The following is a 14,731-nucleotide window of genomic DNA, read 5'->3' as shown; positions in this document are numbered from 1 at the left end:
GATTTAAATGCTTTATAATCATTTTTGTTTGATATTATTCACAATAAAATTTTGAAATAGGTCAATATCAAACTCACAGAAATCTAAGTTTTTCAAATATACTATATAATTAAGCTTTTATATTTCTCCAAGTTATTACAGAGGCTACCCTGAACAATACTGGAAGAAGAAATTGGTAGCGTCACTCTATAAATTTGTACATAAGTGTTGGAACATTTCTAAGGACTACAAGAGGTAGTGTTAAGTGAAAGATGAGTGCTAAACCTCTCATATGAAGTTCACCTGGCAGCCTCAGGTACAGCAAGTATTGATCCAAAGCCAAGAACCCCAGAGCTCTCTGCATACAAATTCACATTGCAAGAAGAAGCCCTAAAACAAAATTCCAGACACAGTCTCCTTCACAATTAAGATGATTCAGCTTCCCTATCCAGCCTCTATAACCGTCTCCAATCCACTTCCCCACTAATTCTGCCCCTTCTTCTGCCACGTGTTCTAACTCCAACTCTTACTTAGCATTAACTCTTCCTAACCATCGCCTGGGTTTAGACCTATGTAACTTCACCTAAGGATTACTCCATTTAACTACACATCAGTTTCGAAATGCCCCACACTTTGGCTTCTAAAACATCTCCATTTTCCCCTCCACAAACTCCTTTTATGCCACCTGTTCTTGATGGGCCGATATTCTTCTGTAGGATGATATATTTTGACCCTTGTCTCCTCAGTCTATGCTCTTCTGAGGTGATCTCATCAACCACAAGAGCTTTAGGCTGCACTTCGAAACCTTTCACATGTTTCTTTCTCCAATCTGGACATTTCTTCTGAGCTGAAACATATATCCCTGATGCCTATTAAACATATCCCGTGGATACTCCATAGGCACGGTTAACCTTATGTATCAAAAAAGCACTTCTTCAAATGTTTCTCATTCTGAATCTTGGAAAATGGTGTCACCATCCACCTAGTCAATCAAGCCAATAAGGCCAGAGTCATTCATGAATGTTCTCTGCTTCACTTCCCATATTTGATAAAACTTTATTTCTTCAAAATATTTGAGAACCTACTATGTACCAGATATTAAGCCAGGTGCTAGACATACCTCAGTAAGCAAGGTAGATATCATTCCCATACTCATAGAATTTACATCCTAATGGGATGTATAAAGAGGTTTTTCACACTGTAGTGTATGCGAAAAACATTCCTAGGAGTTCGGCAATATAAAATCTCTCAAGCTATATATCCCACAAATACAGTATCAAAAGAGCAAAAGTAATATGTTCATTTTATTTTGTATTCCTGCATTATTTTCTTCCTGGAATGCCATAATAGCTCTCTAACCAGTTTTCTGTCTTTTTTATTTCCTAGTCCCTATCCTATTTATCTGATCTGATGTAGCCAGGATAATCTTTCTAAAATTGCAAGCTGACCACAACTTTATCACGCTCAACTTGGCTATGGGATACAATCATAAATCCTTGAACTGGCCCATGAAGACTTTGCTGATGGAACCTCTCTGTACTCCATTTCTCCACCATATTCTCTGCTGTGGCCATTCTAAGATCCTTGCAAATCTCCATGCCAAGTATGCTCTCTCGTGGCTCCATGCCTCTACACATGCTCTACCATAAATAATCCTCTCCATCTGAATAACTTCTACTTACACTTCACATTCATGCTGGCATTCATCTCTCTATAAAATCTTCCTTAAAAATCATTATAGTCCCATGGGTGCCCCACCTTTCTTTTCTGATTTCACCTTGCCATTCATTTGCCCATCATATTACTTATGGAATCAGATTATAATCATGGATTTGCCTTTCTTTCCTGCTAGACTTTAAACTTTTGAGGGGCTGAGCCCCTAGTTTGCTCATTTCCATGTTTTTGCTTTCTACAACAGTGCCTTGCATGTAGGAGTCCTTCAGTAAATATTCATTGAATACATTAATTAATTGGTGGCAAATAGTCTATCTTGCATAATGATACTGGGTTCTTCCTCAAACATCGTGCGTGTTATGAAGTCCTACCTAGCTCCAAAGAGACAATGGTTCCCTAACCTATGAGACCAGCTCATCTTCCCTGTGCATTCCAGGCCCTTCACAATGTCCAACAGGAGAGCCCTTCTGAAAAAATGGTAATCTTATATTTCCTTCAAAGTTCAAGAATTTAAATCCTCTTGCTTGCCTGAGTGTTGGTTGTTTTATCCTCTTTTAAGCAAGTCACTGACATCATCAGACACTTAAGCATTTCTGCCTGAGGGAGGCTGCTACTTCCTCTAGGGAAGCCCTCTTTATTACTTCAATAGAAATAGTATTTTCTTACTTTGAACTCCCAGGGTTTTAACACAGAAATGGGTATTTGCCTATACTCTTACTAAGAAACTTTTCTATGTATATGTACCCCTTTTTACCAAAACAATTTCTCAAAGGTCTTATGAATAAAGACTCCTCACTGAGTTGTCTCTGCTACTTCATGAGTGCAAGTATGGCAGATATTGAATATATTCTTTTATTCTGTTATCCTTGAAGGAATGAATAAAGAATCACTCTGGATTCTGCTCCCAAAGTGTTCTAAAACTACTCTCACAGACGTAACTATTTTCTATTTTTGTCTTACTTGGTATATCAGCATTGTCCATCAGAGCAGACCACTCTCTTGAAAGGTAGACTACACTTAGCTTCCATACACTATGCCCTTCTGATTTTTCTTCTGTATCTCTGGCTACTTTCACATACAGCTTTCCTTCCTTTACCAAACCATTAAATATTTCGTTCCTCAGGTATGTCTCCTCCCCGGGTCCATTTCTCATCTTACTCTTCACATATAGCCCAAGTTCAATCTGTGCTTTTTACAACTTCGTCTTAGAGAGTGGAAAAGTAACTTCACTTTGTTTAAAATGTGCAACAGTGTGTTTCAAATGAGCATAGTTCCTATCATTATAATGAATACAGGGATATAGAAGAGAAGAGCAAACCACTGAATAATTTGAGAAAAATACTCAACAGATACATGGCATAAAAAGGATGTTTATAAAGACCAGACAGACAATGTAGATGGCCAGAGCACTTAAAGGTTATTTTGTTCTGTAAAATACAACCTTGATTCAGATCATGTTAGTGAATACAAACTCATTTGTGCTTGTGTGATTTGGCTTTAAACCACTGGAGAGAATATTTGCGCATTTACCCCAGCAAAAGTTGTAGCAGCCTCCCTCAGGCAGAAATGCTTAAGTGTCTGATGATGTCAGTGACTTGCTTAAAAGAGGATAAAACAACATACCCTCAGGCAAGCAAGAGGATTTAAATAGAGCCAATTTAGGAAGTATGGTGCCTCAGCAAATTCAGAAATTAATTCAAATTAAGACATTTTGCTTTAAGATCTATGTCAAAAGATCAGTTCTTCAATTCTAATTTAGAAGTGGAGGAGGGGTGGGAGGAAGGAGTCAAAATGTATATTCCATAAAAATCTTTCTGTGTTCCAAAGTATACATTCAAAAATTACAGAACAAAAATCACCAGCATGCATTATTTCAAACTGATAGAAATGTGAAGTTAATTTTTTTTTTTTTTTTAAGAAATCAAATGGGACAAACTGATGGTTACCAGAAGGGAGGTGGGTGGGGAATGGATTAAATAGGTGATGGGGATTAAGGAGTGCACCTGTGATGAGCACCAGGTGTTGCATGGAAGTGTTGAATCACTACATTGTACACCTGAAACTATATTACACTGTATGTTAATTAGAATTTAAATAAAAACAAACAAAAAAAGAATTGGCAGTATTTCTGAAAATGGGTGTGAAGAGATAGAAATCAAAATAGAAGGACCAAAAAATAAAAATTAAAAAAATAAATAAATCAATTGGGAATGGGGAGGATTGTAATTTATTCTAATGTAAAGAATCTAGAAATTTAGATATGTCTGAAACGTTTCTGTCTTTTGTAGGATACAGTTTGTGATAAATTACTTGTTCCAGCAGTTATTTAATCTGCAAGCTTCATCTAGAACACTGACACATTTCTCCCACGTATGGGGAGTAAATTATTGACCAAAGTCCCTGGGTCTCTAAAGCAAACTTGAGAGTGTAATTGAAACTTTATTACGGCGTACACCTATTCAGTCTAGGAGAAACTAGATAGTGATCTTTTTAGAGTCCATAATTGTGTTCTGAAAGCTAAACTTTCACAACTGAGCTCAACAAACTCCCAGAGACAGACCCATAAGAAAATTATATGAAGGAGAATTATATGAAGGAGAAACATTACATCAAGTGATTTCATGTATAAAAACACACAAACGTGAAGGGCATGTGATGTGGTGAGCACTGGGTGTTACATGCAACTGATGAATTACTGAACTCTACATCTGAAACTAATGATGTGCTATAGTTGGCTAATTGAATTTAAATTTAAAAAACCCCACATACCAACAGCCTTGTCTGAAATACTATCCATTTTGCTCACTGTTATTCCTGAAAATTATTGCTTATATGGACACAGGATATCTATGGTTATAAATCTCTTGGCAACGTATTACTGAGATTTGTTTAAAATGGTTTTAGCAACAACAATCTTCATCTCTCGTATAAATATGTATTTCTTTATGACCTTCATGACAAACTTAGAAACGCTGAAAATTGTAACGTGACCTTACCTTGCTTCCATTTTCTCTTGCCTCTCGTTCCATCTTGAGGTCAGAAATTAGGAGATTCTTGTATTTGTTTTTTCCATTACTGCTGTGGTCATCTATTGTGTATTCCGAAGTCAGCTGTGCTGAGAGGGGACTGTCACTCAGGTTCAGAGGCTGCTCCTCCTGCCCCAGCCCAGTTTTGCCGTCACCATTGGAGTCACCCATCTCCCTGTTGTGTGTTCCCCCTGAAGCAACTGAACTGTGCCCCAGAGTCTCATTGCCGTTAAAGCTCTCCGCAGCAGAATCATCTGTTGGAAAGAACAGTGTGATTTTAATTAATGTGCCATTCAGTTTCTACTTCAACTAACATTTACTGAGCTCCTATTATGTGCTTGGCATTGTGGTAATTTTACATCTCCTGTGTAATTTATCCCTACAAATAAACTTGTGAAGCAGTCGTTATTTGTAATCTAGTAGGTACCTTTAGGCACAAGAAATGAAGTAAAATGATAAGAAGAAGATAAAAGAGGGAAAACAGTTCAATCTCAAATGCGATCTCAAAGAAAAGCAAATTGAAACAAAGAAAACTTGTTAATTAATTTGCATAGAGTTTGTTTTTCTAGTGAGAATATCCAGATTTGGTGAAAATTCTCTGATAAAAGCATTGTTTATCCTGCTAGTGGGGTGTATGTTGGTTCAAGCTTTATGAGTGTTTAATATGCATCTAAAACATTAAAAGCGCTCATAACCTTTGCTCCAGTCATTACACTTCTGGGACTTCATTGTGTGCATTTCTGTGTAGGTAAAAAGGCCTTTATATCAGTGTTGTTTATAATAGCAAACATCCAGAAGTGACAGAAATTACCAAAAATAAAAAATTGGCTCAATACATGTTGGAATGATTAGAATATGGGAAATGTGGAATATTTTTCCATTAATATTAATGGGAAGTGTGAAGTGTTAAACGGAAAAAGCTAGCTACAAAAATGGTCAAATGATCCCAATTTTCTAAAAAGAAAACACATACCCATATAGAGGGAGAAGAGTGAAAATATGTAGGCTAAAATGTTAATATTAATTTCTTCTTAACTGGAATGGCACTAGATTTTTAAATATTCTTTATTATTTACAACATATATAATTTTCTAATAACAAAAATAAAATAACTGTAGGAATAAAAACATAAAATAAATAAATAAAAAGCAAAACAGGGAAGAGAAGAAACAAAATTAGTCAAAATTTTCTGGCTTTAAAATAAATGATAAGCTTGTTTAGAAATACACACCAATAACAATTAGAGTAAGAAACAAAATTTACATGAAACAATAAAATTCTATTTCTCTTAATTTCATTTTTATATTAATTTTAAAGGATTATGAAGGACGAAGGTGTTCAATTGTTTCCTTTAGTTAAGGGTTATTGATGAAGCCATATAAATATGAGTGCGCAAGAGTAATATTTTGATTTCTGAACATTCTCAAGTTTGCTTTATTTTTGTAGGATGCAATGAAATATTTAATGCCTTCTAATCAATTAAATTCATGAAAATAATATTTAAATTCTGAAGGAGTGGTATCATTCACCTGTTCATTCATTTATTCAACATTTATTGAATACCTACACTTGGCCAGAAGGGGGTTAAATAATTTGGCCAACAGAGACTCTGCCTTCAATGAGTTCACAAATAATTAAAAGACATGAAAAAAAAAACAAACAAACATGCAACTAAAATGCAGAGGAAAAAGGCTTTGATTCAAAACAAGGGGGTAAGGACACCACAGAAGTTTTCCTAAAGAAGGTGGCATATGAGCTGAATTTCAAAAGATGAGTAAGCCTTAACCAGGTGAAGAAGTTGGGGGACAGCGTTTGCAACGTAGAGATCAGTAGGTGCAATATCTTCGAGGACAGAATGTGCAGGGCAGATGAGAAATAAGGTTGGGGTGTTGAGTGCAAACAAAACAGTCAGAAAGGGAAACCTAGATATGGAGGCAGAGGATGTGCTTTGTATAATCAAGAGCTTGGCTTGGACCTTGGGAGCAAATAGGAGCAATTTTATTGTTGGAGGTGATATATAAAAAAAAATCTTTTAAGGAGATTACTCTGACTCTTATGAGGAGTTTGGGATGATGGTGACAAAATGGAAAACCGTTAAGAGTTCTAGAAGCCATCTGAATCAGCATTGTTGAAAGCCCAAACTAAAGCAACAATAGTGTAGAACAAGCGGGGACTAGAATAATCATAAGAAAAGAACAGGTAAAGACTGAGAGTAGGACAGACAAGGGTCCAGGAGGAAGCCCAGATCTCCAGCTCCAGTGGAAAATAAAAACAAAGGGCATTAAGCTTAATTTTCAGCAAAATAATATTTTAAAAAGTTAAATTTTAAAAACAATATTTTAAAACTATTTTGTGAAAAAGTTAAAACATATTCAAATGGCAAGATTCTACTAATAAATTACTCCTTTTACATCCCATTCAACAAAAGACTTCATGTGGAAAGAAAGCAAACATAAGAGAATTTAGGGAAACCCAGTCATAAATAATATGACATAGCACTTTCCATAGCTATTGAGAAATCAAAAACATTCTTTTAATTATGAAATATATAAGGTTTTTGAAATAAAGAATTAGGGGAATAATTTACATAAGTAATTCAGAAAATTGTGCATGTCCTTTATGTGAAGTCAAATCCAAAGCTAAAGTATGCAAGGTCATTTCTGATTATTTCTTTCTTTCCACAAAAGTCCAAAGAAAAGCATAATGGATACACTCCAGTCCAATTATTAAATTCATGAAGAAAAGTGTGATTTAACATTTGTGTACTAGAATTTTTAAAAAATGCTAAATATTTTATGTAAGAAAATTTTATCAATATGTTAAAAGAATGAATAACCCTAAAGGTATATTACATTTTACTGAGTGGTTCGGTCAGTTAAGCATCTACCTTTGGCTCAGGTCATGATCTCAGGGTCCTAGGATCGAGCCCGTTTCTCTGTCAGGCTCCCTGACAGGGAGCCTGCTTCTCCCTCTCCCTCTGCTCCTTCCCCGTTTGTGCTCTCTTGCTCGCTCTCTCTCTTAAATAAATAAGTAAATAAATAAATAATTTTTTTAAAAAGTAAAATAAAATAAAACCAAATCTATACTAGCATAAAACAAATCCAATATCTTTTATAGTTAAAAATTAAAATAGTATATCTGTATCTTTAGTCTGAAATCGTCATACATATTTAGTAACTAGTGTACCATTTATTCACATTTCAAATAAAATAAACATTATTACCTATCAGGAGAATCTTTAATAAAAGTCATGTCTTTATAATTTTGGTATAAAGTATAAACAATAAAAGAGAAAATATTTTTAGACAGAGTAGTTCACTCCAGATGTTACCAAGGTAACTAAATTCCACAGCTTTCCATATTTCATTCATGAGTAAATCAGTATGTTTTATGAAGAACAAATGAATGATTTACTTATTTGTATAAAATATATATTCACACATTTTATCATTTAAATAGTAAAAGAACCAGTAATGTCACATGCCACTATCTTATAAATCAAAATTTAAAACAAAGTTTTTGATATCTATATTAGAAAAATTCAATATAAAGAGTGAGCAGACACTAAACTGAAGCTAAATTAACCATTTTTTATTGTCTGGTTTCTTGTAACCATGTTAACGATTTTTATTTTCTCTTCTTTAAGGATACTTTTTCAGCATTTGAAACCACACATCTCAGACTCCTATTTATCATAACCAACTCATATCAGTTTATTGCATTAAAGGGGAAATCTGCTTCCTTACCCAAGATAATTTGCTCCATCCTAAGTGGCTGCTGGCGTGTGGGTACCAAGCTGCTACACAAAAGGTACAGTGTTGAGATCTGTAGTTATGGCCTTTAGGTTCACAGGCCCAGAACACTGGTGCTTCTCTCAAGTGTCAGCCTGGGTACCATGGCATTGGAACTAAAAACTCTGTGTTTGAGGACCAAGGAGAAAACGGCACCTAGAGCTCTGGAAATTAAGAATGTCCAGGGTACCTAGCAACAGACGAGAATGTGGAATATGATGACAGGTAGTGTGGCATCCAGTGACATCAGGAGGGCCATTGGATGTTTGGGTTGCATTGCTCTGAGGTTGGTTTTGCTGGGATGGATTTAGGGCTGTGCAGAGGACCAGCCAAGTGAGCTCAGCTGTGGCTCTTGCATGTAAGGTGCAGTAACACTAACCATAGTGACCAGCTATTCATTTTCTTCTTTCTCCTTTCCTACTCCCCGTTCCCTCCACCAATTAGCACAGACCCTAGAAATACTATTTGTTTAAATTATGTCTAATGTCGTTACAAGATTCAATGGTTAGCTCTCTCTATATAAGGATAATTAACCCATAACAGCAAGTATGATGTGTATTTAAGTATATAAATATACATATATGTGTTCTCTCTATATATAAACATAATGTGATGTATATATATTTGAAATCTCCCAAAGCACCTGACCTACATTCTCATTCAGCTACTTTCAGTAGTTCTTCATTATGGCCTTTAGGCCAAGTGCCTTGGGAAAAATGAATAGGAAAATATATATATAATCCTCATTTTAAGATTAGTACTTGGAAATTTAGTCCAAAAATCCAGGTCAGCTGCTTATAGGGTCCAAAAAGCTTTTTATGGTTTTCCCCCAAATGCACCACAGTCCTCCGCCTCTAGTCCTTTGGTGCCTCCTTAGAAAACCTCCCTTTAATATCTCACCATAAAGCTAACTTTTAGATCCAAAATATAGATGTAAATAATGCTGTGTCAAAAGATTGGTACCTTAACACCCAAAAAAAGTAGAATTTTTTTTTAAATCCTTCAAAATCTATTTGCAAAATGGAATTTAGGGGCCAGTCTCCTTCATCACTTTGTCACTCTTGACCTCTGCTCTAAGTCTTCTCCCAGCCTAGGGTCCCCTATAAAAAAATGGAAGTATATCCATTGCTAGACTATACCCTACATCTTTTTCTCTCCTTTCAAGTTTTTATTTAAATTCTAGTTAGTTAACATACAGTGTAATATTAGGTTCAGGTATAGGATTTAGGGATTCATCACTTAACATACAAAACCCAGTGATCATGGTAAGTGCCCTCCTTAATACCCATCACCCATTTAACCCATCCCTTCCCCTGCCCACTTCCCCTCCAGCAACCATCAGTTTGTTCTCTATAGTTAAGAGTATATTTATGGTTTTCCTCTCTCTTTTATCCCCCTATGTTCAACTATTTTGTTTCTTAAGTTCCACATATGAGTGAGATTATATGTCCATACTCTACATCTTACACCATAGCTCCCTCTACTCTGCAACATGAAGCAGGCAATCCAGTCTAAGTAAATCCTTTGTGAGAACACAAGCAGCAACATCTTTGACATCATCCATAGCAACTTCTTACTAGACACGTCTCTGGAGGCAAGGGAAACAAAAGCAAAAATGAACTACTGGGACTTCATCAAGATAAAAAGCTTCTGCACAGTGAAGGAAACAGTCAATAAAACTAAGAGGCAACCTACAGATGGGAGAAGATATTTGCAAATGACATATCTGATAAAGAGTAAAATCTATAAGGAACTTATCAAACTCAATGCCCAAAAAACAAATAATCCAGTTAAGAAATGGGCAGAAGACATGAAGAGACATTTTTCCAAACAAGATATACAAATGGCTAACAGACACATGAAAAGATGCTCAACGTCATTCATCATCAGGGAAATACAAATCAAAACTATGATGAGAGGGCGCCTGGGTGGCTCAGTTGGTTAAGCGACTGCCTTCGGCTCAGGTCATGATCCTGGAGTCCCTGGATCGAGTCCCGCATCGGGCTCCCTGCTCGGCAGGGAGTCTGCTTCTCCCTCTAACCCTCCCCCCTCTCATGTGCTCGCTCTCTCTCATTCTCTCTGTCTCAAATAAAAAAAAAAAAAAATCTTTAAAAAAAAATAAAAAAAAACTATGATGAGATACCATCTCACACCTGTCAGAATGGCTAAAATTAACAACACAGGAAACAACAGGTGTTGGTGAGGATGCGGAGAAAGGGGAACTTTCTTAACAGTGTTGGTGGGAATGCAAGCTGGTGCAGCCACTCTGGAAAACAGTATGGAGATTCCTCAAAAAGTTAAAAATAGAACTATCCTATGATCCAGCAATTGCACTACTGGGTATTTACCCAAACGATACAAAAATACTGATTCATAGGGGCACATATACCCAATGTTTATAGCAGCATTATCAGCAATAGCCAAATTCTGGAAAGAGCCCAAATGTCCATCAACTAATGAATGCATAAAGAAGAAGTGGTATATATATATATCTACACAATACGTATGTATATATATATATATATATATATATATATATATATATATATATACACATATACATGCAGTGAAATATTACTCAGACATCAAAAAGAATGAAATCTTGCCATTTGCAATGAGACTAGAGTTACAGGATGGATGGAGCTAGAGTGTATTATGCTAAGCGAAATAAGTTGGTCAGAGAAGGACAAATAGTATATGCTCATATGTGGAATTTAAGAAATAAAACAGATGACATAGGGGAAGGAAGAAAAAAAGAGAGGAGGAGGCAAACCGTAAGAGACTAATTTATTTTTTTATTTTTTTATTTATTTGACAGAGAGAGACATAGCGAGAGAGGGAACACAAGCAGGGGGAGTAGGAGAGGGAGAAGCAGACTTCCCACCGAGCAGGGAGCCCGATGTGGGGCCCAATCCCAGGACCCTGGGATCATGACCTGAGCCGAAGGCAGACGCTTAATGACTGAGCCACCCAGGTGCCCCGTAAGAGACTATTAACTACAGAGAACAAACTGAGGGTTGCTGGAGGGGAGGTGGGCAGTGGATGGGCAAAAGGGGTCATGGATATGAAGTAAGGCACTTGTGATAAGCACTGGGTGTTATATGTAAGTGACAAATCACTAAATTCTACTCCTGAAACCAATATTACACTGTATGTTAACTAACTAGAATTTAAATAAAAACTTGAAATGAAGATGATGGATAGATAGATGATAGACAGATATAGATAGATAGATAGATAGATAGATAGATAGATAGATAGATAGATCGATCCTTTGCTGGGCAGTCCCATTCCTCCCCCAGTCCAAGACCCTGACACATTCCTGCCTTAGTCCATTTGCAGTTGCCACCTAGAAATTTCTTCCTCATTTTTCTTATTTCCTTTCTTCAAATCCTTCTGATGACTTTTCCATTCTTTGATTTCTATTTTACTCATCTTCTAGAATACTGTTATTAAGTAAACAGCACTGTTCTGTGTTCTATATTTTGTTTACTTATATGCAAAAATTTTAATTGCTGATTACAAAAGTCTTACACTTCCAAGTCCTTAACACCACAAAAATCTTTGAAAAGATAAGTAATCAACAAAAGTAATCTTCTATTTTTGTTTGTATTTGCAAACTATAATCCAGCTTATGTACTATTTAGTAATACTATCTTAAACATGTACAAAAGAATGATGCTATATTTTGAAGTCAAACATTCACATTAAGGAGTTTACTAATATAAATAAATATATATGTGTGTATATCTAGGTATATATAAAAAAAGTTAAAGGGCATTGATTTTAAAATGATAATACGAATACTGAGGGTAAGAAAGTAGAGAGGGCTTCAGATTTTCCCCTCCAAAGTGAAGGATAAATTCCTGAAACTTGACCTCTTTATCACTAAGAAGAAGGCACATCACTGAGTAGGTTTCATTTGGTTTTGATTGCAATGAAAGTGGCTTTTGCACTTGACATTTGTTTTTTGGGGTTTTTTTTAAGATTTTATTTGACAGAGAGACACAGCAAGAGAGGGAACACAAGCAGGGGGAGTGGGAGAGGGAGAAGCAGGCTTCCCACGGAGCAGAGAGCCCCATGCAGGGCTCGATCCCAGGACCCCGGGATCATGACCTGAGCCGAAGGCAGACGCTTAACAACTGAGCCACCCAGGCGCCCCGTCACTTGACATTTGTGAAGGCAAAATAGATCAGATGGTACTCTAGGCATCTGTAGCAGCTCAGGATTGGGCAGAGAGCTTGGGCTAATCTCCAACCAGAGAAATTCTGTCAGTAAAAAACAAGATTTAGTGGCAGACCCTGTATTCTTCCTGTGGTAACTTTGCTTTTTGATAACAGCTCCTGACTCTTTATCCAACTGGCCATCATGAACTGAGCACCACCTGGTTCACTGAATGTCAAATTCATGCACGCTTAGGAGCCCTCTTTCATTGAGCATAAGTACAATATATAGAAAGGAGTCTATTCATGCCCCAGTGGTGTATGAGCATGACCTGCCATACAAGAGTTTCTTCTTTAATCTCTGTCTAGACACTGTCTTAAATGAAATTCTTTGTGAAAAATTGAGTATAAAAAATGTCAGCCAGGTTTCCACGATTCTGTGAAACTCTATGATGGTACAGTTGCTTTCATGGATAGGCCCAAACGGACAATGAAATCCATTTAGTGAAACTTGAACAGTAGGTCTGGTTGTATATTCTCTTTAGAACAAAGATAGAGGTTATTTTTTGTGATATTTCTTTGGCAGTAGCCAAATGGTGTAGAGACTTGAAAAGGGAAAGTCTGGAGGACTTTTTAATAGAAGTTGAAGGAAGGATGATATTGATAGATCTTTCATAATAGGCCAGGGCAGAACAATTATATTAGACACCTCTAATTAGAGAGGATAGTTTGTCCTCAGCAGAACGGACACTTATTTTTGACTTGGTCCTGCATTTTACTCATCCATTCTTCCTTCACCACCACCGCATAAGAACCCTCAGAATGTTTCATATACTAGCCTTTTCCCCCACACATTAATTTTAATCAAGGAAATCACATCATACTAAAATAAATGAAATAATTGGAGGATTTCCCATGGAGCTATTACTCTTATTCTCTACTCCATTACTGACAAACTATGGACCTTCTAAAATAATGGAATAAACTATTAAAAACTCAGCCATGATGCCACTGAAAGATACAATCTGAGCCTGAGGGGCTGCTTTTCAGGATGTCATATATGCTCTAAACCAGCTACTGATTCTTGGGGCTGCCTCCCTCATAGCCACAATATCAGTCTGGAAGACAAGGCTTTTCTGAGATGGCAGTGACACTTCTCATAATTCTCTGCAGGTATGGGTTCCATTGGCCTGTAAGAAGGACACTTCTATAAAAATGGACAACTGCCCGTTTCACACCATGCAGGCCACTATGAGAATAGATAAAAAGAAGAGCTGTGTGTTGGCTGTGATCACTGATCCTGAATACTAAGGGAATGAAAGATGTCCAAAAAACAAAATGGACTGGGACATAGGCCCATAAGAGCACCTGAAGCATTTCTCATTTCACTCTGCCAAAAGGAAAATATTGGTCAAGGCAATCCTTATAGGCAGAGATAAAATCTCATTCCCTAACATGATATACCATCTGGAAAATACTCTAAGTTGTTTAATCACTAGCTAAAGAGAAGACAATGTGGAATGAATAGTGGAGCTTGTTAGTCATACTGTCTATGGCTTTGGAACTAGATGCAGAAAGGAGTGTAATACTCATCTGGATTTCTTTGTTTGCTGTCAAGTGTCTGAAGATTAAAACACATTTCTCATTTCTTTAGGTTTTATTTCCACTGTTGTATATATGGTGTGGTGGTAGTAGATAAATATACTAATCAGTCCATTAATCACATAATTTCAATTGTTACAGAACTAAAGAAGAAATGAACATCATGTGGTGATCTGGCCTCAGAAATTGGGGCTCCTCAATAGCATCTCTGAATGCAATAGCTGGACATGACTTAGATTTCTTTCCATTTGGGGAAGAATGAGGTTGGTTGAGGTTTATGTGAAATAGGTGGTAACTATTTAGTAGGATTATCTTTGACTATATGAAAAAGTTATGTGATGTGTGATACACAATGGTATGGTGTGTGTGTATGTGTTTTAGCAGCCAAATGATGGTAGGTACTAAGCACCCATTGAGTTGTAAACCTAGTGCATTGGATCCCTTCCTAGAGTATTTTCCAGGTGGCATATCATGTCAGGAAATGAGAAAAATTTGG

At 36.5% G+C, this 14,731-nt stretch overlaps 1 protein-coding gene across 8 annotated transcripts in view; it reads right to left on the bottom strand.

Moving 5' to 3' along the window:
- NOL4 (nucleolar protein 4) overlaps nt 1–14,731 on the bottom strand; it is a 414,205-nt gene that overhangs the window by 203,317 nt on the left and 196,157 nt on the right. For 6 of the 8 annotated variants that reach the window (XM_044920884.1, XM_044920883.1, XM_044920885.1 and 3 more), the window contains one exon: nt 4,650–4,933. In XM_044920884.1, the coding sequence (XP_044776819.1) occupies nt 4,650–4,933 (284 nt within the window). Of the gene's footprint in view, nt 1–4,649; nt 4,934–8,425; nt 8,445–14,731 lie in introns of those variants that run through there. The other 2 variants (XM_044920886.1, XM_044920887.1) reach the window with 1 other exon arrangement.

Source organism: Neomonachus schauinslandi, chromosome 14 (genome assembly GCF_002201575.2).
Source record: "Neomonachus schauinslandi chromosome 14, ASM220157v2, whole genome shotgun sequence".
Taxonomy (NCBI): Eukaryota; Metazoa; Chordata; class Mammalia; order Carnivora; family Phocidae; genus Neomonachus; species Neomonachus schauinslandi.
This window is presented reverse-complemented; position numbering and strand designations above follow the sequence as displayed.